The sequence below is a fragment of the Macaca fascicularis genome, chromosome 6 (assembly GCF_037993035.2).
Source record: "Macaca fascicularis isolate 582-1 chromosome 6, T2T-MFA8v1.1".
NCBI classification, from domain to species: domain Eukaryota; kingdom Metazoa; phylum Chordata; class Mammalia; order Primates; family Cercopithecidae; genus Macaca; species Macaca fascicularis.
The window spans coordinates 142,374,504-142,400,735 of NC_088380.1; the positions used below are offsets into that span (position 1 = coordinate 142,374,504).

The 26,232-nt window shown below is 47.1% G+C and overlaps 1 protein-coding gene across 46 annotated transcripts in view; it reads left to right on the top strand.

Moving 5' to 3' along the window:
• The window catches only part of SLC25A48 (solute carrier family 25 member 48), a 66,792-nt gene that overhangs the window by 5,558 nt on the left and 35,002 nt on the right, over positions 1 to 26,232 (top strand). For 39 of the 46 annotated variants that reach the window (XR_012414595.1, XR_012414598.1, XR_012414599.1 and 36 more), the window contains exons 2-4: positions 2,340 to 2,383; positions 10,407 to 10,478; positions 12,532 to 12,790. Coding sequence is in view for 16 of the 46 variants with exons in the window: in XM_073995188.1 (XP_073851289.1) it covers positions 2,340 to 2,383; positions 10,407 to 10,478; positions 12,532 to 12,790 (375 nt within the window). In the remaining 30 variants the exon portion in view is untranslated. The remainder of the gene's footprint in view (positions 1 to 2,339; positions 2,384 to 10,406; positions 10,479 to 12,531; positions 12,791 to 26,232) is intronic. The other 7 variants (XR_012414608.1, XR_012414611.1, XR_012414605.1 and 4 more) reach the window with 1 other exon arrangement.

The window sequence follows — 26,232 nt, forward strand, 5'->3', positions numbered from 1 at the left end:
TACAAGTCTTGTGAGTGTGTGTTTGTGTAGGTATTTTTTCTGTGAAAAGATACAGTGTATTCATCACTTTTCCAAATGGGTCTTCTTTTTAAAAAATTCTATGGTGACATTACTCACATTTGAGTATCCTGTAGGTGTCAGGCTCTCTGCTAGGTATTTTATATGCATTACTGAATTTCATTCTTACCATGGAAGCAGGAGATAGGTGCTGTTATTAATCCCACTCTATGCATGCTAAAAGTGAGACATAGAGAAGTTAAGTAACCTGCAGGTAACTGAAAGTTTTCAGGTCTTTTCTTTACACATATCCTGCCCCACTTTTTGAGCGGAAATTCATATAATAGAAAATTAACCATTTGAAAGTGTATAATTCAGTGGCATTTATTACATTCACAACACTGTGCAGCTGTCACTTCTGTCTAGTTCCAAAACATTTTTCTCGTGACCAAAGAAGATGCTGTACCCTTCAAGAATCACTCCCATTTCCACCTCTTCCCAGTCCTGGCAACCACTAATTTACTTTCTGTCTTTATGGATTTACCTATTCTGGATAATTCATATAGGTAGAGTCATACAATACCTTGCCTTTTATGTCTGGCTTTTTACATTTAGCATAATGTTTTGGAGGTGCCTCTATGCTGTAGCATGCATCAATAGTTTGTTTCTTTTTATTGCCAAACAGTATTCCTCTGTATAAATATCCCACATTTTCTTTATTCATACACCAGTTGATGGATAATTGGATTATTTCCACCTTTTGGCTATTGTGAACAATGTTGCCATGATGTGTGTGTACTTGTACTTGTCTGAGTATCTGTTTTCTGTTATTGGGTATATATGTAGGAATTGAATTGTTGGGTTAGGTTGTAGCTCTGTGTTTAGCTTTTTTGAGGAATTACCAAACTGTTTCCACCATAGCTGCACCATTTTACATTTCTACAAGCAACGTACAAGAGTTCCAGTTTCTCTACATCCTTGCCAACAGTTCTTTCCCACTTTTTTTCAATTATAGCTATCCTAGTGCATGTGAAGAGGACTCTCATCGTGGTTTTAATTTGCATTTCCCAAATGACTACAGATGTTGAGCCTCTGTTCACGTGTCTGTTGGTCATCTGTATATCATCTTTGGAGAAATGTGTGTGCAAGTCCTTTGCCCATTAAAATTATTCAGTTGTAAGAGTTATTTCTATATATGGACACTAAATTCTTACCAAATATGTGATTTCCACACATTTTCTCCCATTCCATAGGATGTCTTCACTTTTGTGTGCAAAAGTTTTCAATTTTTATGAATGTTATTATTTCTTGTGTTGTGTAGGGGAGTTAGAGATAACCTCTGACCCCCTGTTTAGCTCCTACTGGTCTCTTCACCTGAATATAAAAACAAAATTGACACCAGGCTGGTTAACAAGAGAAAAATAATACAGATTTTATTAGTTTTTCATGACATAGGGATCTTGCCAAGAGAGTGAAGTCGGGAGAAGTGGCCAACACAAGATCTTTTCATACTTTTTAAACAAAGAGTGATCAATGTGAGAAGAAATGGCAGGACAAAGAAAATCTGGCTAGGGTGGTGGAATTTTGCTAGAGGAGTCACTAGAAGTATGGGTGGGGGGTATAAAACAGGTGGAATATAAGGATTGCTTCATTAAGTATGAATTCAGGGCCATTGCAGCCTTCAATTCCGAATCCCGGCTAATAAGGGCTATTTTCTTACCCTGGTATGGAGAGGGTATCCCTCCCAGAGGAATCTTTATTGTTTGCTGCATGCAGGAAGAGGCAGGTCAGTTCACCCTTTCAGAAGTTATGATTTCTCAATGTTTTCAACTTGAAATAATCAATATACCCATCTGCTATATTTTGGTGTGGCATGTCCTCCACTCCTTCAGTTAGTCGTACCCTTGCTATCATATCTAAGAGTCCACTGCTATCATATCTAAGAGTCCACTGCAAATCACAGGTCAAGATTTTTTTTCTGTGTTTTAGTTTAAGAATCTTATCGCTTTGCTCTCCCATTTAGATCTTTGATCTATTTTGAGTTAATTTTGTGTATGGTATGAGGTAGGGTGTCTATCTCCACTCTTTCACTCTTTTGCCTGTGAATATCTACTTGTTCCAGTCCCTTTGCCTCCCTTTTATGGAGCGATTACTTGTTTTACTCTATTTTCTCTGCCTTCCTTGGTGCATGGGCCAGTGCCTAAAACATTGGAGCCCACCCACTCCCCCTACCCCAGCAACTGACCATTGACTAACTGAGTGACTATTTTGTCCCAAGAACTGGCTGGTGCAAGCCAGGAGTCCAAGGGCTGAGTTACCAGGCATTCTTTTTTGATCCACAGGTGCAGCCAGTGTCATCGTCGGCCACCCTCTGGACACGGTCAAGGTACAGTAGCCATGTTTCTCATTTCCTCTTAAAAAGAGGCATGGAGCTGACCTGCCTCTGGGACTATGCCTGCTGTTTCTGATCTCCCAGAGAGTCTTCTGCCCAGGGCAGACTCTCTGTTGCCAGCCCGGGGGAGGGGAGTGCCAGGAGGTCTGATTTAGACTCGAAACACTCAGAGGTCCAGGTAGAACTTGAGAACTAGATTGGAGATGGGAACCCATCATTACCTGATGAAGCACATAGGTGTGAGGATTCTGGAGCTGGTGGGGCCTTCCTGGCATTGGAATTATCCAAGCCCCTTCTTCTGGGGTGTTCCCTAGAAAGGGGAAGGGGCTTATCTCAGATCATACAACAAGTTAAAAACTGAGGTGTGAGATACTGCAAAGGAGCAATCTTTCACCCCATCCCCACCCCTGCACCAGTCCCCAGTGGTAAGCAGAACCTAGAGCTATGCTCTGGGAACGGAGCCATAAATTGTGCCTCCTCACTGCTGACTGGCTTCCAGATCCGTTTCTAAAGATCTGCCTGGATTGTGCACAGAGAGGAGCCTCACAGGCCCTTTTCAAATGGCTGCTGCAATGTCCTTTCTCCCCATCTTGCTTCCTGTATGAAAATGGACCCTCTCCTAGGTCAGGGTCCATGTTCACCCTCTTCTTGATGGGAAGATCAGTCTACCTGTTTTAAATATTTGAAGAAACACTTTAAGTAAGTAGTAAAAGGGGGCATTTAGGCTCCCCAGGGGATGTCCCAATGCAGGGGGATGGCAGGCAGGACCCAGTGCTGGGAGATGGGCACACAAAGTGGTGAGTGAAGCAGGCTTAGTCGACCCTCCTGGAATGGTATAATCTTCCCATTTTATACAGGAGGAGAGTAAAGTGCAGAGTTCAGGATCCTGCCCCAGATCTCAGAGCAGGGCATTGTAGTGCTGGATTCAAAGCTCCAAAGTAGACTTTACTTCCAGGCTGACCTAGGCTTTGACAACTTAGGAGTGAGGGAGGCAGGCAAGGATATAGATATTTTTAGGACACTGGTGGACAATAATTAGGGAACACAACAGATGCACAAAACATTTATGGACAGTGGTAGGTGCTAGGGGGACACACAAGGTGATGGCAAAGACAGTGACAAGAGCCTTCTCTATTTTGCAGAGTCAGGGATGGCCTCTCTGCCAGGGAGGCAGCTAAGATGAGACTCAAATGTTACAAAGAGCCAGACGTGCAGAACTGGGGTCAGAGTGCTACTCACAGAGGGACAAGCTAGTGCAGAGGCCCAAGGGTGGGAACAGGCTGCGATGTACATTCTCCAGGAAAACAAAGAAGGCCAGTGTGTGTATGGTGCACATAGTGAGCTGAGCAAGTGGTGTGGTGCAGGTGCTGGGAGAGGCCCAGGGAGAATGGGATTGCAGAGTGTGCTAGGGGCCTTGCTGCCTGCCTCCTGCCAGCCCTGCACACCCAGGCCCTGGATCTCAGAGCCCACCAAGGAGGGCTGTGCAGCAAGTTCATGTCTGAAATGAACTTACTAGCCTATCAAGGCTGAGCCATGGCTGCCCAGAGTTAGGGCCCATGTCTGGACTCCCCAGGGCTGTCCAGAGCCAAGTCAGGTCCTCAGAAACCTTTCCTACCTCTGTGGTAGCTGCCCACTGAGCCCTCTACCCTCCACGAGAGCTGGCTGGTTACCTTGCCCAGGCCTGGCTTCCCTAGCCTGTGGCCTCTGATTCTCTCCTGTTCAGAATGCAGCTCAGCACAGAGCTGGGCACAGCCTCCCTGGATAAGCACCTGCTGAATGAGTGGCCATCTTGGACCTCAGCCAAGTTCAAGCTGCCTGCTGCATACCTCTCCAGGGCTGGGCCTTGGGGAGACTTGGAGGACTCAGATGCACTCCCTAATGTCTCCATGAGAGTGCTGGTTGTTCCTGGCGATTCTCACCCTCCCAAACTCACCTCAGTCATTCCCAGTGTGTCTCCTCCAGGGATCATTCAACAAACCAATTCACAGGAATGGGTCAGTGGGGAGGCAGCATGGCCAAGCCGGAAAGCATGGGCTTTGGAACCACACAGGCTCTAGGTGTGAATCCTGTGTTTGCCATTTCCTGCTTGTATAGCCTTCTGTTAAACACGATATGAATCCTTGGCTTACAGGGTCAGTATAAGATTATAAGCATTGTTTCTGGTACTCAGTGGGGATTCAAAATTGGTAGCTGCTATTTTTATCAACATCATTCAATATATGTTAAGTTTTGCTCAGTTACCACATCATGTGACAATGTCCGGGAAGATTTTCACCAAAGTTGGAGAATGTGTTTTCAATTCTCTGATTTAAATGGTATTTATAAATTTCTCTTTGGCGGTCAGTGGGACACCTCAAAAGATGAACAAGCATTCTCCAGGTGGCATGCTCAGTCACTGACCGTGGAACTGCCTGCCACAGGCCCAGCATCTCGGCAAGGAAAAGGGCTATTGTTTCTCTAAAACCCAGGCTGACTTAATATAAGTTGGTAACAAGTCACTGTTGGGTGTGAGAGATTTAATGATAAAAATTTGAGGGTATGGATTAGTTTATTTGGGCTGCTGTAACAAACAACCACAAACTGGGTGGCTTAAAACAGTAGAAATTTATTTCCTCACAAGTCAGGAAACAGGAAGTTCAAAACCAAGGTGTTGGTGCCTTCTGGAGGCTCTGAGGGAGAACCTGCCACATGGTCCTCTACCAGCTTCCAGTGCCTGCTGCAGTGCTTGGCACTCCTTGGGCAGTGGCTCCGTAACTCTAGGCCCTGCCTGTCTTCATATAGCCTCCCCTCTGAGTCTCTGTGTGTCAGATCTCCCTGTCCTTCCTAAGGACACTAGCCATTGGATTTAGCACAATTTACAGGAGTGGAGCTCCCTGGCCACGGTTGCCTGAAAAGGCAGTCTCTCCCTTCTCTGCACTCTGCCCGGAAGCTCTGGAGGGAAGCCCTCCTGAGACATGACATCCAGTCTTTGTTCGGCCTGAGTGCCCCTGTTGCACTCCAGAACACCTTCTTTCCTTCCTTCTGGCTGATGTTTTCTCAACAGACCCTGCCCACCAAGAAAGGGCCAGGCAAGTCTGAATAACTGGAAATCCAATCCTGGCCTTATCACCTACTCTCCAGTGACCTGGGCATAGCACTTAACCTTCCTGAGCCTTGGTTTCATTGTCTGTAAAGTGGGCAAGTAGCACTTCCCTGGTGGGGCTGTCGTGAAGATTGTTCACGGAGGTATTGAGGATACAGCAATGAGCGAGATGATGCTACTATCATGAATAGACAAGCTAGGGCGCAGGGAGGCAGACAGTCACTTTTCTGGGGTCCCAGAACTCACCCAGCTACAAGGCCTGTGCTGCTGACCCAGTGAAAGACTTCTTCCTGTGCCCTTGGCTACATGGTCTTAGGCTGAGGAGGCCTGGCTGGTACCTATGTCTGATGCAGTGTGGCTAGGTTTTCTAGTAAGGGCTTGGCTGCCTCTAGACCAGGAGTCCCCGACTCCCATACCACACCAGTACCAGTCTGTGGCCTGTTAGGAACTGGGCCGCACAGCAGGAGGTGAGCAGTGGGCAAGCGAGCATTACTGCCTGAGCTCTGCCTCCTATCAGATCAGTGGCAGCATTAGATTCTCAGAGGAGCACAAACCCTATTATGAACTGCGCATGTGAGGGATCTAGGTTGCCTGCTCTTTATGAGAATCTAATGCCTGATGATCTGATGGTTTCACCTCGAAACCATCACCCCACCCTGGTCTGTGGAAAAATTGTCTTCCACAAAACTGGGCCCTGGTGCCAAAAAGGTTGGGGACCACTCCTGTAGACCATTGGGACTGGACTGCAATGGACAGGCTTTGGGGTGGGGGGTGTCTGCCTCCTTCTCATGAACATCCCACTGGGGGTTCTTGTTTTGCTTCAGCATGCTCCCCACCATTCCAGGCTGCCCCCTCACTACCCAGTCCAGTCTGAGGCATGCATGTTGGCCCAGGACAGTCAGGGCATGGCCTGCTCTGCCAGACCAGGGGCAGGCCAGGCAGTGACTCAACTTGAAGCACTGAGGCTCCAGCCACCTCACCTCCTGACACTGAGCACTCATCCTTTTCTCCTTGCGTTTTCAGCTGTGGGGTGTTGAGAGCTTCCAATGGGAGGGACACCATGAACTGGAGTAGCATGAGATTCATAGCACCCATGACATGAAGCTCATAGTTTTCAGCTAAATATTGCATGAAGGGCCATGATCTTCAAGATGTATCCACTGCATTCACAGAATCCAGGGCCCCCATTCTCTATAAGGACCAAAGAAAGTGTCAGAGACCTGAGAAAACTGTATATAAGAAGAAAAGTACACAATCAAAATTAATGCTGCACTAAATATTTACAAAATATAACCTCATGTTAAATAGTCAAATGCAACTCAGCTTTCATGGAGGTTTATGTGGATGATATTAATATGGGAGGTACATTAAATATATACAATTATACTTAATTTTATCTTACTTGATACAATAGGAGCAGGTTTGCCAAAGTGAAAGAGTCCAAATCTAAGCAAGTCTTAAAATTGATTCTGCATAACCAGGAGAGATGAGAAAGATAATGGCAAGATCATCCATTCTGTAGGCCCAAAATGAGGGCCCTGGACACCTCAGATTTGGAGATATTTTTCCTAATAACTAAAAGCACTGAAGCTGGGCTAGGGAACAAACTCTCTTCTCTCTTGTCTTTCATAGGTGTTCATTGAGTACATATTATATACCTAACACTATGTATAGGTCAGAGAACCCAACCCTCAGGGCAGTCACACCTGGTTAAGAGCTTGGACTGGACTTGTTTTGGTCTCAGTAGGCTACAGGTTGGTGGAAATAGCAGCCTCTGGGGTCCTGTGGAGTGAAAGACCTTGGGGATGAACCAAATGAGGGGGCCAGGTTCCTGGGGAAACCATGTGAGTCAGTGTGGTTGACTGAATGATGGTCCCCAGGCATGCCTGTGTCCTCATCCGTGGAACCTGTGAATGTCATCTTACATGGCAAAAGAAAACTTTGCAGGTATGATTATGTTAAGGATCTTGAGATGGGAGGATGACCCTGGATTATCGGGGAGGTTCTTAAATGTAATTACAAGTGTCCTTATAAGAGGGAGGTGGAGGGAGATTTAGATTTCTTCCTACAGAAGAGGAAGAAAACAATGTGATAACAGAAGCAGGGAGAGAAGGGGAGCCATGATGCTGGGGCTCTGGGAAAGGGGGTGAACCCCAAAAGCTGGGGGAGACAAGAAAACAGATTCTCCTCAAGAGCCTCCCGAGAGAGTGCTGCCCTGCCAGCACCCTGATCTTAGCCCACTGAGACCCATTTCAGATTTCTGGTCTTAGAACTGTAATAGAATGCATTCATGCTGTTTTAAGCCATGAAGTTTGGGGTAATTTGTTACAGCAGCAACAGGAAACTAATGTAAGGAGTCAGTTGTGTTCATCTGTAAGATGGGACCAGTATCAGTGCCTTAGAGCATCTGTGGGATTTAATGAGGTCAGTTTTATATTCGGTTGTGTTCATCTGTAAGACGGGACCAGTATCCATGCCTTACAGCATCTGTGGGATTTAATGAGGTCAGTTTTATATGATGGTCAGTATGCAGTTGGTGCAATTAAATGACTTCTCCTGCTATCACTGGGGGCCCTAGAGACTTGGGCTTTGCTGCTGGCCTCAGTGCCAGCCTACCTGAGTGGTCAGCATGCCTGACAGACCTTTGTTCCATGGCTTTGAAATTATTCTGTGATCTAGGTTTGGCTCTCAGGTTGAGTTCCTTCATGTATTATTGGCTTGAGTGACTCAACCACTCAATTTTCTTAGCAGGAACTTGATTACTTGTTGCAGCGGGTGGGTGGTAGTCAAACATTCTGTGGATTCACTTTCCAGGGACAGCCCTGGGAGAGTGTTGGACCTCATGACAGCCTTACATGGGGCACAGAGAGACACCTGCACCCCTCCAACACCTCCTAAGTTACCACCTGGCCCAAGTCATTGTCCTGGTTGTGGACATCCCACTCCGACATAGGCCTCTGTGGTTCTGCTCAACAAGAAGACCTTGAAGGCCCAGTTCTCATCTTGCTGCATCTTCCAGGGAGTCTCCCCCACCCAATTTAAAATTACCTTTTCCTTGTTATCAACCAGCTCTTCTTATCCTTGGTTTATTTTCCTCTATAGTACTTGTCTTCATCTAAAATATATATTTACTTGGGAATTACTTTTTATTGACCATCTTTTCTGACTCCACCAGATTGGAAGTTCCATGAGGGCAGACTCTGGTTTCTTTACTGCTGAATTCCCTGAGATTGGAATAGTGCCTCCAATAAAATAGGCCCTGAACAAATATTGGTTGAGTGAGTCAGTAAACACACTTCTCTGATTATGAAAGTAATACTTATGAACAGGGTGTGTACTATTTCCTATATTTTCCTATGGCTACATATGTTTATAAAACTATTTAAATGGGTGCTTCTCAAACTCTTGGCCATGTTATTAGCCATGGTCATAAACTCAGGGGAGGAGCAGGGTGAGAGAAAAGGTGGGTCCAATGAAGCTTTAGCCTTACATGTGACATTAATTTGTTGTTGTTGTTGTTTTTGAGAAAATGTATTTCCATATGAGTTGTATACTTTACATTAGTTTTAAACTACATAAACTACAAATAATGAAAGTAACATCTGCTGATTGTAGGAAAGTTGGAAAATGCAGAAAAGTCCCATGCAGGAAAACATTGCCTGTGATCTTCAACTCTGAGATCACCATTTTAACTACATGTACCCTTCCAGGGCCTCCTCCACTTGTCCACAGAGCTGAGCTCAGGTGGTTTGTGTGAAGAGCTAGCCTGCTTTTCTGGGTCTCAGCCTCTCACTGCAAACTGGGCCGCATAGTATCTCCTCTTCGGTGGTCTCATGGCACCTTCGTGCACAGGCATGACATGCTGTGCATGCTGACAAAGTGTTTTGATGGAGAATTATAGGCTGCACATCTTAAAATAAGTGGAACCCTCTAAGGCTAGGGCAGGGGTAGTCTTGAGTGGACTTACTCAGACCCTCTGTGCCAGTCAGCTGCTGCCCCTGGTCACCAAAGCCAGCCTCCATTAGAGGCCACCACACCTTAGCCATACAGTCCTTTTTCAGTCAGTGCAAAAGGACCACTGTGCCAGGGCTGTGCCCAGCTCTGGAGATGAAAGGAAAGTAACACAGGTGGTCCTACCCTAGTTGGGTGACCCAACATAAACCCTATGTAATCAAACACATGGGGCCACTCGACATTTCGACTCAGACCTAAAAGATGAGGAGGAGCTGGAGGAAGGGCCTTCCAGAAGTGGGGAACAGTAGGGGCAGCTGGATGGAGGCAGGAAAGAATTGCTGCTGCAGGGTCTGGGAACATGCAGCTCATGCAGGGCCCGGGGAGAGGAGATGGCACATGGGGTGAGAGACAGGTGCCTCCCAGTCTCAGGGAGAGTGCAGAATTTATCCTACATTTGATGGGAGGCCACTGGAGGCTTCATTGACCTTTGAAAATGATCAGTCTGCCTGTTGTATAAAGAGAAATGGAGGAAGTGAGGGAGAAGCAGGAGACCAGGGAGGGCTTCAGGCCATGTTTCTGGTGAGGATGAGGGGTGAGGCCTAGGGTGGTGGTTCTAGGGACAAGAAGAGCAGGTCTCCCCCAAAGATATTTTGGAGGGGGCAGCAACAGACAGCAGATAGGGTAGAGTCCCAGTTTAGTTTTTATACTCAAGAGGCGGGGATCATACGATCATTTGGCACAACTAGCTGGCCTTTGCCATTCTTTCAGCAAAGCAGGCTTCTTTGCAATGAGTAAGTCTGAATGGGACACTAGAGGGAGGCAGTGCAAGCCAGAAACAGAGCACCAGCCTGGCCTGGACTGAAACCCAGACCCTTTGCTGGTGGGGGTCACTATGAGCAGGGCCTCTCCCTCCCAGCATCTTTGGAGCAGTGGGCTATGAGTGATCTCTGAGCCGATCCATGCCCTTGCCTCTCTCCACAGACTCGCCTGCAGGCCGGCGTCGGATACGGAAACACCCTCAGCTGCATTCGCATGGTGTACAGGAGGGAGAGCGTAAGTGCCTCTTGGGCGGGTGGAGTGATGCCTGCCTGGGACCCCACGGGCTAGGGACCAGGGCCACAGCCCGACACCGGCTTGCAGGTGGGGACCTCTCATTCTGCTCTTCACACTCGGCTCGATTTTCCCTACTTCATCTCACACCATACCTCAAATATTACGTGTTACCTAAACTCACCCCGCCACCTACCACAGCATAACTGAAGAAAAACTCCGGTTTTGTGTAACCACTATGGAGAAATCCTGAAGAATCTGGAGCCACAGTGTGGAAAATTCCTGCAGAAACAAGGTGGTCACTCAGTTTTTCACAAAGGAACAAGTGACTGGCAAACCGTGTGCTGATAGACCTCCCTTTATCTGGGCTGGCGGCAGTCAGGCACATCTGAGCCCAGACAGCAGAGTTTACCTGTGCCCAGGGTGCTTGAGACCATGTGACCTGAGGTGTTCCTTTTCCAAAGGGAAAACTGAATGATACTTTGTAGAAGATATATCAGACTCCCTTCTTGAGAACTGGCATGTGCTCCAGGAACACTTTCTGAGGCCACTCTTTCTGGAATTTAGAATAAACTTTAAAATTTTGAATGAAATGACCTGATTTAAAGAAACCATCAGGTGGAACCCTGTCGCAGCCCTCTGACTTTTCTCTGAGTCACTGGAAGTGTGGCCCCAATGTAGCCACTGTCTCCACCGGACTCCATCCCAACAAGTGCCCTGGGGCTCGGAAGCCTCCTGCAAGCACCTAGAGTTTTCCCACAGATGAAGTGTGTCTTGCATCAGGCTGTTGTTGTAACTCCCTTGATCGGCTGCTTTACAACTGGGGCGAGCACTGCAAGCCTAGCACTTGGTGTTCCCGGGTGATGTTGTGGGAGTCCACAGTCCCCTGAAAGTGGCTGTTGATTCTCCTTTTGGCACACATTCCTGACAGTGTCTGCCAGCCTGTGTCCCAGCTCCGGGGTTTTGGTGGGGACTGCGGGTGGTTTCTCTGAGGCATAGCAGCTCATGGCTAAGCCACATCCAAGTTATCTGAAGGATCTTACGATGGAAGAACAGTATGAAGCAAGGTGTGTTCACATGTGTGTGTGCATACATGTGTGTATATATGCACGTGTGTGTGCATGTGCTGGTGTGTGTGAGGCACCCTGCCTCTGGCAGCCAGGGTACAGTGTGTGCAGCAAGGACTAGTGGGTTTGTGCACAGCCTGGAGTCTGCACAATAGCTTCCCAGTACTTTCTCACATTTGATTTGGCACGCGTGTGCTGCCCTGACTCCTCCAAGGGCCTGTGGAATTTTCCGGTTTTCCTCAGCACATCTGTGGTGTTTATCAAGAATGCCGTGTGGAAGGGACTGAACCCCAGCCTGCAGCACCGCCTCCTCAGCCTCCTGCAGCCTGTGTGTGCGCATCCTGTGTCCTTGTGTAACCCCTTCAGCTACTTCTGTCAGGAGACACCCATGCTGGTGGGCACTCATCTACAGGCTGGCCCAGGCACCCCTCAGGGATCTAGGGAACCCCTGTCTTATACTACAGGCTTAGTAGGCTGCCTATGTTGTAACTGCCTGTCAATTTGTTCCGCACCTCACTTTCCCCAGACTATGAGCTCAGTGAGGGCAGAGGCCGTTTCTTTCTTACGGTTGCTCCCCAGGGCCTGGCCCCTGGCCAGTGCCTGGAGAATGTTTTTACTGTGGTGTATGAGGTGGGGGCGTGTGGTGCTTGGCCAGCCCACTGCTCCTAAGGTCTCCTCAGGTTCCCCCGTGGCCACAGCCTGACTTTTTTCCAGCCCAAGATCACTGCCTCTCCTGGCACATGTGGGTTCCAGGCCAGGACACCACCCATAGGAAACAAAGCGGCTTGCAGAAGCCGGACTGTCATCAGAGCAAGGATGCCTGCCCCTGAGCAGCCCCCGACCCTCTGCCTCCTGTCGCATCAGCACCCTCTTCCCCTCTCTTCGTTGACACCTGGGCAGATGTGTCCAGTGGTGTTCCCTGCCATCCTGCAGGCCCTGCGACGGCAGCCCCGGGTCCTCACGCCTCTTCCTTCTGGGTTTCACTGCAGGTGTTTGGCTTCTTCAAGGGCATGTCCTTCCCCCTTGCCAGCATTGCCGTCTACAACTCCGTGGTGTTTGGGGTCTTCAGTAACACGCAGCGGTTCCTCAGCCAGCACCGCTGCAGGGAGCCCGAGGCCAGTCCTCCACGCACACTGTCGGACCTGCTCCTGGCCAGCATGGTGGCCGGTGTGGTCTCTGTCGGGCTGGGAGGGCCCGTGGACCTCATCAAGATCCGGTTGCAGATGCAGACACAACCGTTTCGGGACGGTAAGAGGCCAGGGGAGCACAGGCTGGTGTCTGGGACCTGTGGCCCTTTCTTGGTTTGTGGGATCTGGGACGTGGTTGTTAAAATCCTTTTATTGAGCAAGGCATCTACCTTGTCACCTGGTAGTCCGTAATTACAGGCATACCTCAGAGACAAGGGTTCGGTTCCAGACCACTGCAGTAAAGCAAATATCACAGTAAAAGTCACATGAACGTTTTGGTTCCCCAGTTCATTTAGTGTACTTCATGTAACACGTAATATCTGAGGTGTGGTGTGAGATGAAGTAGGGATGTACATAACTTTACTGTAGTCTAAGTGTGCAATGGCATTATGTTTTAAATATATATATATTTTTATATATATATACACCTTAATTTAAAAATACTTTAGTACTAAAAATTATTGACAATTATCTGAGTCTTCAGTGAGTTGTAATCTTTCTGTCGGTGGAGGGTCTTGCCTCGAAGTTGATGGCTGCTGACTGGTCAGGGTTGTTGTTGCTGAAGGTTGGGGTGGGCTGTGGCAATTTCTTAACATAAGACAACAATGAAGTTTGCCACATCCATTGACTTCCTTTCACAAAAGTTATATCTATAGCATGAGATGCTGTTTGATGGCATTTTGCCCACAGTAGAACTTCTTTCAAAATTGGAGTCAATCCTCTCAAACCCTGCCGCTGCTTTATCAGCTAAGTTTATGGAATATTCTAAATCCTTTGTTGTCATTTCAACAACATTCACATTCACAGAATCTTCACCACTAGTAGACTTCATCTCAAGAAAAACTTTCTTTCTCATCCATAAGAAGTAACTCTTCATCTGTTAAATACTATCATGAGATTGCACCATTCAGCCCCATCTTCAGCCTCTACTTCTCATTCTAGTTCTCTTGCTTTTTCCACCACATCTGCAGTTCCTTCCTCCACGGAAGCCTTGAAGCTCTCAAAATTATCTGTGAGGGTTGGGGTCAAATTCTTCCAAACTCCTGTTAACATTGCTATCTTGACCTCCTCCCACGAACCCCAAATGCTCTTAAGAGCATCTAGAATGGTGAATTTTTTCCAGAAGGTTTTTCAATTTACTTGGTTCAAATACATCAGAAAAATCACTATCTATGGCAGCTATAGCCTTAAGAAATATATTTCTTAAGTAATAAGGCTTGGAAGTCAAAATCACTCTTTGATTCACGGACTGCAGAATGGATGCTGTGTTAGCAGGCCTGGAAACAACATTCATCTCCTTATACGTCTCCACCAGAACTCTTAGGTTATCAGATGCATTGTCAATGAGCAGTAATATTTTGAAAGGAATATTCTTTTCTGAGCAGTAGGTCTCAACAGCAGGCCTAAAATACTCAGGAAACCATGCTGTAAACAGATGCGCTGTCATCCAGGCCTTGTTCCTTTTCTAGAACATGGAGAGCAGATTGATTATCATTCTTAAAGGCCCTAGGATTTTCAGAATGGTAAGTGAGCACTGGGTTCAACTTAAAGTCACTAGTTGCATTAGTCCCTAACAAGAGAGTCAGCCTGTCCTTTGAAACTTTGAAGCTAGGCATTGACGTCTCCTTTCTAGCTCTGAAAGTCCTGAAGTCATCTTTTTCCAATAGAAGGGTGTTTTGTCTACATTGAAAACATGTTGCTGAGTATAGTCACGTTCATCAATTCTCTTAGCTAGATCTTCTGGATAAGTTGCTGCAGCCTCTACATCAGTACTTATTGCTTTACCTTGCACTTTTATGTTATGGAGATGGCTTCTCTCCTTAAACCTCATGAACCAACCACTGCCAGCTTCAAACTTTTCTTCTGCAGCTTCCTCACCTCTCTTCACCTTCAGAGAATTGAGGAGAGTTAGGCCCTTGATCTGAATTAGGCTTTGGCTTAAGGGAAAGTTGTGACTGATTTGATGTTCTATCCAGACTACTCAAACTTTCTTCATACCAGCAATAAGGATACTTCACTGTCTTATTATTTGTGTGTTCATTGGAGTAGTGCTTTTAATTTTCTTCCAGCATTTTTCCTTTGCATTCACAACCTGGTTAACTCTTGGGCAAAAGAGGCTTAGCTCTTTTGACCTGTCTCAGCTTTCAACATGCCTTCCTCACTAAGTTTAATCAGCTCTAGCTTTTGATTTAACGTGAGACACTATGAGTCTTCCTTTCACTTGAACACTTAGAGGCCATTGTAGGATTACAAATTGGCCTAATTTCAATATTGTTGTGTCTCAGCGAACAGGGCGGCCTGAGGAGAGGGAGAGAGATAGGGAATGGCTGGCTTGTTGGTGGAGCAGTCAGAATAGCGTGATTAAGCTGACTCTCTTATATGGATGCAGCTTGTTTTGCCCCAAAACAAGGACGTTAGTGACATCAAAGATCACAGATCATCATAACAGATATAATGATTACAACAAGGTTGAAAATATTGTGAGAATTATGAAAATGTGACACAGAGATATCAAGTGAGTACATGCTGTTAGAGAAATGGTGCCAATAGCATTGCTGGACTCAAGCTGGCCACAAACCTTCAATTTGTAAAAAATGAAATATCTGTGAAGTGAAATGAAGTGAAGTACAATAAAACAAGGTGTGGTTTTAATACTATTTAATCTGAAGCAGTAACTGTCATTAAGTATTTGTTATGTGCCAGGTACTCGCTAGGACCTTTGCATATGTTCTCCTAATTCATCTTGTAACAATTCTGTGAGGCAGGTGCTGCTATCTCCATTTTACCGATGAGAAAACAGGCTCCCAGAGGTTAAAACAGTTACTCAAGAACACACGATTAGCCACTGGTGAGTGAGTGCCACCAGTGAGAGTGAGGCGTGGGAGGTTTCTGCAGGCAAATATTGCAGTACCCAGTGCAAAATGCTAAGGCCCATTGTTCAAAAATTATGCCATATTTTACAATGGCAACAGCAAAGCATTAAGCCAAGCATGGTGCTTGGATGAACACACTGGTCTCATCCCCACGAAGCTAGCCCCAGCTGAGTTGGGACTCCTACGCATGTATGTCTCATCCAAAAGCCCAGCGTCCCAACCTCACCTGGCCCACATGCCAGGAAGTGCAGCAGGCAAGGCCTTGCTCCTGACCACCCATCTCCTGCCCTTACCTGCCCTTGCCTGTCCTTCAGCCCTTGCCTTTCCTGTTAGAGTTTCACTTCTTGTTGTGCGATGTAGCCATTTCTGCACCACAAACCTTATCTCTCGTTCCTCCTCACTGGGAAAGAGTTTTCTGCATCTTTCCTGGCAGTGGCTTTCCCAAAGGAGGGTAGAAAGAACAGGAAGGCACTTGCTGTGCGGAGCAGAGAGGGTGCCGGCTCTGGAGGAAGGATAGGCTTGCAGTGGCAGGAGACATATTTCAGTACCTTGAGGTACTTTGATTCTCAGCTCTACCACTCAGTTCCCTGTCTCCTCAGGTTAGATACTGCCCTTCCTGAGCCTCATGCTCCTTTTCTGTGTAATGGAAAGGCTGGGCCCATAGTCCTTTTATGTGTAATGGAAGAACTGGACCCAGAGTCCTTTCCTGTCACCTCAGACATCTGATGGGGCTGACAGTCTCCAGCTTGATCTTGGCCCTTGTGGGGAAGACTCCTTTCCCTGGCAACCTTCTAAGTAGTCCCTGTGTGACCTCTCTGCCCAGGGAGGCTGGGTTTCAGCGTGTATCACAGCCAGAGCCCCAGCAGCTCACTCAGGAGCATCCCAGCCTAGCATCCCCTGCCCCAGCCCCGGAGCTGCCCAGGACAGGGTCTGCACATTCTCTAAGCATGGTGCTGCTGCTCCTTGCTGGGGCGCATGGAGGGCCTGAGGCCTGGCTGCCCCAAGGCTGTGTCTCACATGCCCCAAGGCCCATGGCCACTGCAGCACATGGGGAGATGCAGGAAAACAAATGGGGCCATCAGGGAGACACAGGACCGGCAGATCTTCACCTTCATCTTCAGCATATTGAGTCATGTCTTGGAACAATTCAATTTGACCCAAGGGTGGTGCTTCTGAGGAATGTTTGACCTTTGCTGTTCTGTCCCATCCCAGAGGCATAAGCAAAGATGTAGAGGAACGAAGGCTGTCATGAGCAGGCTGAGAACCCAGGCATCCAGGCCCCATGCTGGCTTTTTGCTCTATCCTGACTGCCTCAGAAAAGCTTACCTTAGGGGAAAGGAAATCTCCATACGTCTTAAAACTGTTTGGGGTTCAGGTGTTGGAAAATGCTCAGCAATGAGGCTCTTTGACTGCTGGTAGCAGCCCTGCTTTACCACCCGGCACCTTGTCCCCGGAAGGGGAGGAAATGGGGCTAGGTTTGCGAGTAACTGTTTGCAAGTATCTGTTGTGGGCCCTCAGACAGCTTGGACACCAAGAGAGGTGTCTCCCAAGAAATACTTTCCTTAAGAAAGTCTGGGACATTTGAAGGTTTCTTGACAACATCTTGTTCTATCCTCTGTCCTGCCCACCTCCACCCCAGCTTTCCCTGTACAGTGTGCTAGAATGGTGTCATACCAGGCCCTGAGTGATAGGGAATCCTGAGGCCAGGCTAGAAGCATTGGGAAACTAGAGGAAGAATGGGAGGCAGTCAAGGGAGTGGCTGAACCCAAGCATGGCCTCCAAACAGGGTGCACAGCTCCTGGCCAGTGTTCAGGAGCTCAGCAGCCACCATTAGCAGCTGCCAATGTGACATGCTCACTGTGTGCCAGACATCATGTAAGGTACTGTCCACCCATCATCTTCTTTAATACCCACCATGACAGCATGAGGCAGATATGATTGCCATCTCTGTTCACTTATCTGCAAGACAATAGTTATGCACCTACTGGGTGCCAGGTGCAGGGCTATGTGCTGAGAATGCAGTGGTAAACAAAAGACTGCGTCCTGTCTCTGTTACAGTGCCGCATCCAGCTGAGAACCAGAGAGGAACTGGGTCCCTACAAACCGCGATGGTAGGGAAATAGAATGGGCTCTCAGGATGGGGTCAAGGAGGGCTTGGGAGCAGGGTGGGAGAAGGGCTAGGAGGAGAGCCTGGAGGTAGGGCTGTGCACCTGCCCAGGTAGTGCTAGGGGCCACTCAGGCCTGCCTTGTCTAGGCGTGGAAGCCTGGGACATGGCCTCCCTGGGGCCCTCCAGATCTCCGATCTGGGAAGTCAAGATCCTTAAAGGGCCCTGTCTTTTGGGTAAGCCTCTGAGTAGTGAGAACACAGGGACCCTGTCCCTCCACCATAGGAGGTGCTGACATGTCTCAGGATAGGTAAGATTCCCTGAGCCTCCTGTATGGCAATCTGCCCATGGCCTGTGGCCTCAGGTTGTTTATTCGTCTGCGGTGCCAGAAGGAAACCAGTTCTCTTAAATAAACCCCCGAGGCAGCAACAGAAAATGAACATGGGTTTGTTCTGTTCTTCCCTGTGTGCCAGGAGACCTGCCTTTTGGGAGCATGGAGAAGGCTCTTAGTAAAAGGCATGAGAGGTTTCTGTGGGCAAATATTTCTCAACCCTGCAAAGCTTTGAGTCCTTAGAGCCAGGGCTCATGGGCTTAGCACAAAGAGCAAAGACAAAGACAAAGATGGTTCACCGATTGAGTGGAGGGAGAGTAAAAGCCGAGATTGGAGGACCCACCTCTGCTGTGTCCCTACAAGTTTCTGTGATCTGGGCTGAATAAGAATGGTCTTGGCAGTTGTAGCTAAGTAGCCCATGTTTACTGAACCTTAATTGTATGCCAAGCACTATGCTAGGAGCTTGGCATGTGTTTAATATTTACAACAACCCAATTCCTGAAGATTTACTATGGAGAGACTGAGGCACAGAGAGGTTTCATACCCTGAGGTCCCTCCCTTAGTGGGAGGTGGAGGAGGTCTGATTCAGAGCCACTGTTGCCATCTCTGCTTTTGCCCCAGAATTTGTAGAAGCTGAGGTTATGACAATGTTGATAACATTGGGCCACCTGGGCCTTTGCAAAAAATTGTCATGCACACAAATAGCTTCAAACTTTAGGGAGAAGTAGGCTGGGAGCATGTCTCCAAAATGACATTGTCCAAGTAATGGGCACAGCTTGTGGGTTCCAAGGGATGGGTGTGAATTCTGTGGCATTGGGCTGCCCCCTCTGATCTCCCTTGCCCTCAGTTGCTTGGAGGAAAGACTTTGGTGACAGCAGGTGCTGGACAGGATCAACTACTGGGGAAGGGAGGGGAGGCTGACAAAGAGTCGCCAGGCAGTGTTTTCTGCCAGGAATCCCTCCAGAAAATGAGAAGAAATGTGGTTTTCTTTCAGTTGCTCCTCAGAACCCTCTAGGCTAGAGATAGAAAAGTCAGAGACCCATCAGGACAGGGAGCTAACATACATGTAACCTCCTATATTTTCTTGCTGCTAATAAAGACATGCCTGAGACTGGGCAATTCATAAATAAAAGAGGTTTAATTGACTCACAGTTCCACATGGCTGGGGAGGCCTCACAAACATGGCGGAAGGTGAAGGAGGAGCAAAGTCACGTCTTATGTGGCAGCACACAAGAGAGTGTGTGCCAGGGAGCTCCTCTTTATAAAACCATCAGATCTCTTGAGACTTATCCACTATCATGAGAACAGCATGGGAAAGACCCCACCACCATGATTCAATTACTTCCTACCAGGTCCCTCCCATGACACATGGGAATTATGTGAACTACAATTCAAGGTGAGATTTGGGTAGAGACACAACCAAATCATATCACCTCCCTCGGCATTGCAGTAAATACAGAGTTTATTTGACACAAGGCCAGCCACACCACATGGGAGACAGAGTTATTCCTCAAATCAATCTCATAGGAGGCTTATAGGTTAGGGCTTTTTCAAAGGCAGTTTGTGGGAAGGGATGGAGATGGCTAGGCAATGGGTGCTTGCTGCTGATTGATTGGCATGCAATCATAGAGGTGCGGGAAATGGTCCTCCTATGCGTGTTGCTGCTTCTGGGTGGGGCCACAGGAGCAGGGTTGGTGGGTCCAGGAGCAGGGCTGGTGAGTTGGTGCCACTGGTGTCAGACATGCAAAAAGCCTGAAAAGATATCTCAAAGGGCTAATCTTGGGTTTCACAATGCTGATTGCTCCTGCAGTGATGTTATTGGCAGGAGTAATTGGGGAAGTTGCATATCTGTGACCTCCAAAGTGATGGCTGGCAATCCTTTATGTCTATACCTTAGCAGAATTCAGGCTCCTCTCCTCCCTCTAGCCTGTTGACCTCTCATTACTTTTAGGGAAGGGCGATTATCATTTAAAGTATAAACTGAATGTCTGGCAAAGTTAGCTCAGCCTAAGCCAAGAAATAATCAAGGCAGCTTGAAGGATAAAATCAAAAGGGGGGTTGGCTAGATTAGGTTGCCCCCACTGCCATAATTTTCTCACTGATCTAATTTTTGCAAAGGTAGTTTCATAAGTGAGAAGAGGTATCTGGGGAAGTGAATCCTCTCCCATTTTTCTTGAGAACACAGCTCTCCTAACCTATGTTTCATTTTTCCTATTTTGATTGAAACCTGGACACAGAACATATTTTACCTTCTGCCACATTCTGCTATTAGAAAAGCATAGTTCAAGCCTAATGTGACAGCTTCAGTGTCTGAGAGACAGCTGGGAGTAGTGGGGACTGTGGCAAGCTGGGCCCACATCCTGTCCAAGGGAGTGGCCACAACCCCACTTTAATTGAATGTTGCCCTGTGACCTGATGTGCTTGGATCCTCCGATTTTTAAGAGAAGGCAAAAAGGTAGATTTTTATGTGAGATATTTTGGTTGGAATGATCATGTAATTCAATGAAAAACAAACAGAGCACTATATAACCCAAGGTTGTGTGAATTGCATAGAATGAGGCTGGGGATGGCTGCAGTCCTGTGGTCTGTGCCCTGGGTCAGGCCCAATCCATGTGTTGACTCTGCTCATGTGGGCATTGCTAGGCAGCCTTGGGCAGGGCTTGTGAGACTGATCAGGTTTTGTGGTTCTGCCTCAGGATTGCCAGTCCACTTCCAGGGTGCTCCTATGTGATATGAGAGACAGCACTCACATATGGAAGCCAGGTGCCAAGAGGCCTCTGGCTTCTTCGCTTTGGGACATGTGACAGGTGGACTGGAGACCACATTGAGGTGAGAGCCCAGCTCAGGTGGTTGGGGGACTGGCAAATATACAGCCAGTGTATATTCAGGCAGCCCCTCCTGATTGTCTGTTAGTGGTGATCCATGGTTGAAAATCTACAAGCTACAGAACATTGAAAGTAGAGGTAGAAAGTACCCATTCATGCAATTACAACCGCTGGTAACACATTAATGTGTTTATTTTTCCATTCTGTATACATAGATTAAAGATTTTAAGAAGCTGTGATCATGCTATATGGACAATTTCATGTCCTGTTTTTAACTCAGCATTATAACAGAAACATTAACCATGTTATTAAAATAGCATATAAAATTTTTTAAGTAGATGGGCAATATTTAAAATGGATGTGCACTAGTCCATCAAATACACATGCACACACACACAGACACACACACACTGAAAGGGTCTGTGTAGTATGGTAAGAATTAAGCTTCCAGAATTAGATTACCTGCTTCTAATTCTACTTCCACTGAACCCAAAAAAGGTTGGACAACTCACCTAATGTCACCTAGCCTCAGTTAACTCATCTGCAAAGCAGGCATGACAATAATAGCTACTTTATAGCTGGGATGCAATGAAATGTATTATACATGAAGGCCTTAGTACAATGTCTGGCACATAGAAAATGTGAAATAAATGTTAGCTGTTAGTAAATGTATTATTTAACAATCTTCCTACTGGTGAATATTTAGGTTGTTTGCAGTTTTTCCTCTTTTAAAAATAGTGATGTGATCAGCGAATATATTCATAAAGAGTTCTCTTTATTTAGGGTTATTTCCCTAAATGTGTGGGCTCTTTGACTCATGAGTGGGTTAAGGGGTGTGGCCATTTTTAACATTCTTGGTACCTATTATGAAATTGTTATCCAGAAGAGCTTTACCAAATCATATAAGTGGCTGCTTACATTTAAACGGAATTTCCATTTGACGCTGACTGCCATTGCACAATAACCAGTAATTATGCCCTGTGTAAATGCTTCCAAATTAACAGAGGTATTCTCCTGGGGCCTCTGCCACTTGGCATGCAGGGAGACACTGGCCTGTGTTCAGTTGGATGTGCCTGTGACAGTAAGGCACCTGTGAAAAAACCCTTCCTTTTAAAATCACTGCCCTTTGCATGGGCATGAGCCTAACTAGGTGGCCTGTTAAGCCTGAGCTAGAAGTCAGGGCTGTGGCCCTGCAGACCAGTAGTCCCTCTGCTGCCTGAGCTATGTCCTTCCTAGAAGTTCATGGTTAATGACACTCACTCCTCCTCCATCTGGGAGTGTTTAGATCTGTGTTTCTATTAAAAGCCTAATTAATGTGCAGATCACAAAGCCCTCTACATAACAGAGGTCGGAGTTGGGAGGATCAGGGAAGGACCGAACATTAACTCTGTGCTGACTATCCTAGTCATTGCACCAGGCACAACTGGAGGCAAGAGGCTGAGTTTTACACCTGTTTGAATTCACTGTGAATTGTTCATTCACAAGCATTTCCTGAGCCCCTGCTCTGAGGCAGGCACAGCGGGTAAAGAAGCATTGGAAGCCCCGGCCTTCAGGGTGCCCACAGTCTGGTGGGGAGCCAGATGTGTGCTTCAATGAGAAAGGCCTCATGAAAGGCTTTGGAACCCCTAACTCTGGCTTGGTGTATCAGGAAGCCTCCAGAAAGGAAGTGGCCATTGATCAGGTCTTTTAGTTCTACGTAGCATTTAGAGATGGAGACATGGGATGGAGAAGTGTTTTAACACTGTGGGAACAACATAGGGGAAGATTCTGTGGCAGGAAAATGTAGGCACATGGTGGGACAAGGGAGCCTTTGGGTAGCACAGACAAGCGATGCACAGATAGTGGGGGTTTTGAAAGATGCCGAGTGAGTTGGGAAGAACTTGGATTTCTTCACCGAGGATGAGCTTAGATTATATTCAGCAGGCAGTAAAGCACTTTGGACACCAGAATGATGCCATCAGAGTTGTGCTGGAGAAGAGGAAACTGGCCTCTGGAAGGGGTGGAAGAGTAGTGGGAATTGTAGAAGTGGGTAGATTGATTTGAAGGCTGCAGCCACAGACCCGGGGCCCTGGGCTTAGAAACAGAGATGGGTGGCAGATCCAGAGGCCCTGATGATATAGAAGCAGCAGGCCGAGCATTAGGCATAAGCAGGAGAGAGGTAAGTGTCAACAATGACTGAACATCCCGAAGTTGGATGACAATGAGACAAGTGGAACCCCCGACACAGGGAATTAAGTAGCAAATGAAACATGTAAGACAGTTCTTGGCATGGAACAGGTAATCAATCAATGCTTACTGTGGCTGCTGCTGGAGGGGCAGGCTTGAGTGAGACGAGGATGAGTTTGGCCTGGTCTGTGTAGTGTGAGGTGCCTGTGAGACTACACCTGGAAGCATCAGGGCTGCGGGTAGAGGCACAAGTGCAATAGGCATAGAAGTGACAGTTGAGGTTGTGACATTAGATGCAAACACCAAGTGAGCTGCAAATAAGGCAGAGGATGGCAGCAAAAAGAAGACTTACTGAAGGAATTTGGGAAGGAACAGAGAGTTACAGTAACATAACTGCAGTTAAAATTATCGAGCTCGTACCATGTATTGAGCTATACCACATTAATGCCTATTCCATTATCATCACAGCAACCCTATAAAATAGGCCCACTTATCATCTTTATTTTACAGATGAGAAAACCGAGGCTGAATTACATAATTTGTCCATGCTCACATAGCTGTCCCTTGGGGAGGTGGGGAATTACCCCAGGCCATGCAACTCTATGACCCCTAGAAACTGAGTCCTGAGAAATTGGTGTTACTGAAGTAGGAGGAAGGAGCATATGGAGGGGAAATGTGCTAAAGTTGGGGTGATGATGGGGACAAAGACAGAGGGCAATGGAGAAGGAAAAGGCATTCATTTCCAAGTTGGGAGAGAAGAAGAGAGAAAGTAAAAATGCAGAGAGATTCTTGAGGGCAAGTGGAAGGAAGTTGAGGGAATTGATGTCAGAAGACCTGGCTCCATCATACTGAAGATGATCTGGATAGAAAGGAATCAGAGCGTGGCCAGGATTTGAGGTGAAGAAGGTCCTAATTTCTGGACATGCTAAGAGCAGACAAGCTGGGCTGGATGGTAACAGCAGAGAGGGCCAGCTGAGAGGTGGGTCTCAGCAGGTGAGACCAAAAAGCCATCTGAGCACAGGAATCTGCATGGTGACAAAATAAGGCAAAAACATTTCTGCAGTTTCCCTGAGTCCTCAGAGATGCCTGCCTAGGAGGTCATCAGCTGTGGGGCTCTGAGGCCCTGAGTGCATCCATTTGTCTCTTTAGCAACATGGTTTTATTGCTCCTTTGAAGATGTGTGGCAACCAAGGAAAATATTCTTCTCCAGGCAGGTTGACCTTAGGAAGGAACAGCAGATTTTCCAAGACTTTTCCAGTACAGAGTAGGGGTTGTTGATGTTAAAATCCCTGAAGGGACACACAACCCTTGAAGATGAAAGCTTATGCAGAAAGGCAGGAACCCTTGGAGCATGAAAAGAACCCAAAAACCTGAAGACAACCCAGGCCTGTATAGCCTGGGCCTTCTTAAGTAGGCTGTGGGTTGCCAACAGCAAGTGAGAGCTGGAGCAATGGCAGCCCAGGAGTGAAGGGAGGAGGTCTGTGGAGAGGCCAAGCATATAGCCATGCAGTTCCAAAGAAGTCCTTGTTCTGAACGGTTTGACTAGTTAGAACCCTTTGAACAGTTTGTCCTTTTCAAACAGTTGTCCCACATGGTTACCAGACATTAACGGTAGTGCATAATACACCATTGTACAAATTACGTACATTGGTGACACATGTTTGTTTAAAGCAATTGACAACAGCAAGTATTGTCCTGGTTTCTGGACTTAACACCAGTATTGGTCATTCTTGGCCCCATGTGGGCAACAGTGATCTCCCTCAGTAGACTTGGCTGCAGGCCACAGCTGCCTGAAGTTGGCAGGTCCAGCACTTCCAGAATCCAGAGTCATATAAGGACAGGGTGATAAAAATAGGAATAAGAACTATTTGCCTTAAGTAAGGGACATTTGCATGGCATGCATTTCAGTAAAGTACATTTGTCAACATTCCCTTTTCACGTTCATAAAAGCCAAATAAGTTGGACAGGCCACTTATTCTCCCCCTTTCACAGATGATGAGGAAACTGAGACCCAGTGAGATTGAATCTCCTGCATGGGGTTGTACATTAAATAGCAACTGAACAGGAATGCAAATCCAGGGCTCTTTCTATGAAAGCATCTGCCTATCTTGGGCCTCTCAGGTCATGAGGAAACTGCTGGACTCTTAGCAACAGGAACTAGGTAGGAGCTTCCCAGCTGGTAATATCCTGGGAAGTGATCTGAGGGGTCCACCAGCCTGCTCAAGCTCAAACCCAAACTGAGGATGTTACAGCCAGCCTGTCTGCTGGAGGATGTACAGCCACGTTACTGGATGCTTCCATCACATCTAAGCAGTGCTGTAGGTGGGACCCTGATTTTGGAATTTCCTTTAATATCTAAAGCCTCTGACCCAAGGATCAGTCAGGGCCAGCCTTTTGATGAATGCCAAGGGTGTGAGTCTTGGGAGTGCTGAGACCTGCCTAAGTCAGGTGCTCCATTGTCCATGGAGTAGATGCTGAGATATTTATGGAACTCGGGCCACAGTGTATGATTCCTGTCAACAGGAAACTCACCGCCACACTAAGGGCAAAACAACATGCTCAGAAAACAGTAGCAACAGAGGCAAGCCATACTAGGGGGCACAGCCTCCGACATGGGCTGTGGGCCCCTTTTTCTAAGAGCGCCTTGTTAATATGGAAAATGTGGTCCAACCCACCAAACAGCAGCTGTACTTTTAAGTGTTAGTGGACTAAGAAAACAAATATGTCAAGAAGCTGCTATGGATGACTAGTATGTTTAAGTAAAATGTTATTGTGTTACCTGTGACAGCTCCTACACATATGAGAAAAATGGGCACATATGAATGTGTGAGACATTGTAGGAATTCTGTCAATGCATAATGCTCACGGATTCTGGGGTGCGTTGAAATGACTCCCACTGGCTGAGCCTTACTGGACATAGAACCCTTGTGAAAACCCGCACATCCCTGACTAGTGACCCACAGGTCCTCATTTGTGGATGGCTGATTTGTCAAGGATTTTCTGTAGAAAGTGGCCTGTTGAGAAATCGCATTGTGTTCCCGTCCCACCACCCACATACCCACACAGCAGAGGAGGCAGGGAGCACTTTCTCTTCCAGAGAGTGGCCAGGCCTTTGTGCTCCTGAGGGCCGGCCCTGCTCCCCTCAGTGGCCAGCCATTGTGTTTCTGCTGGCCTTACTGTTTCCAAGGTCATGGCCCATTGAA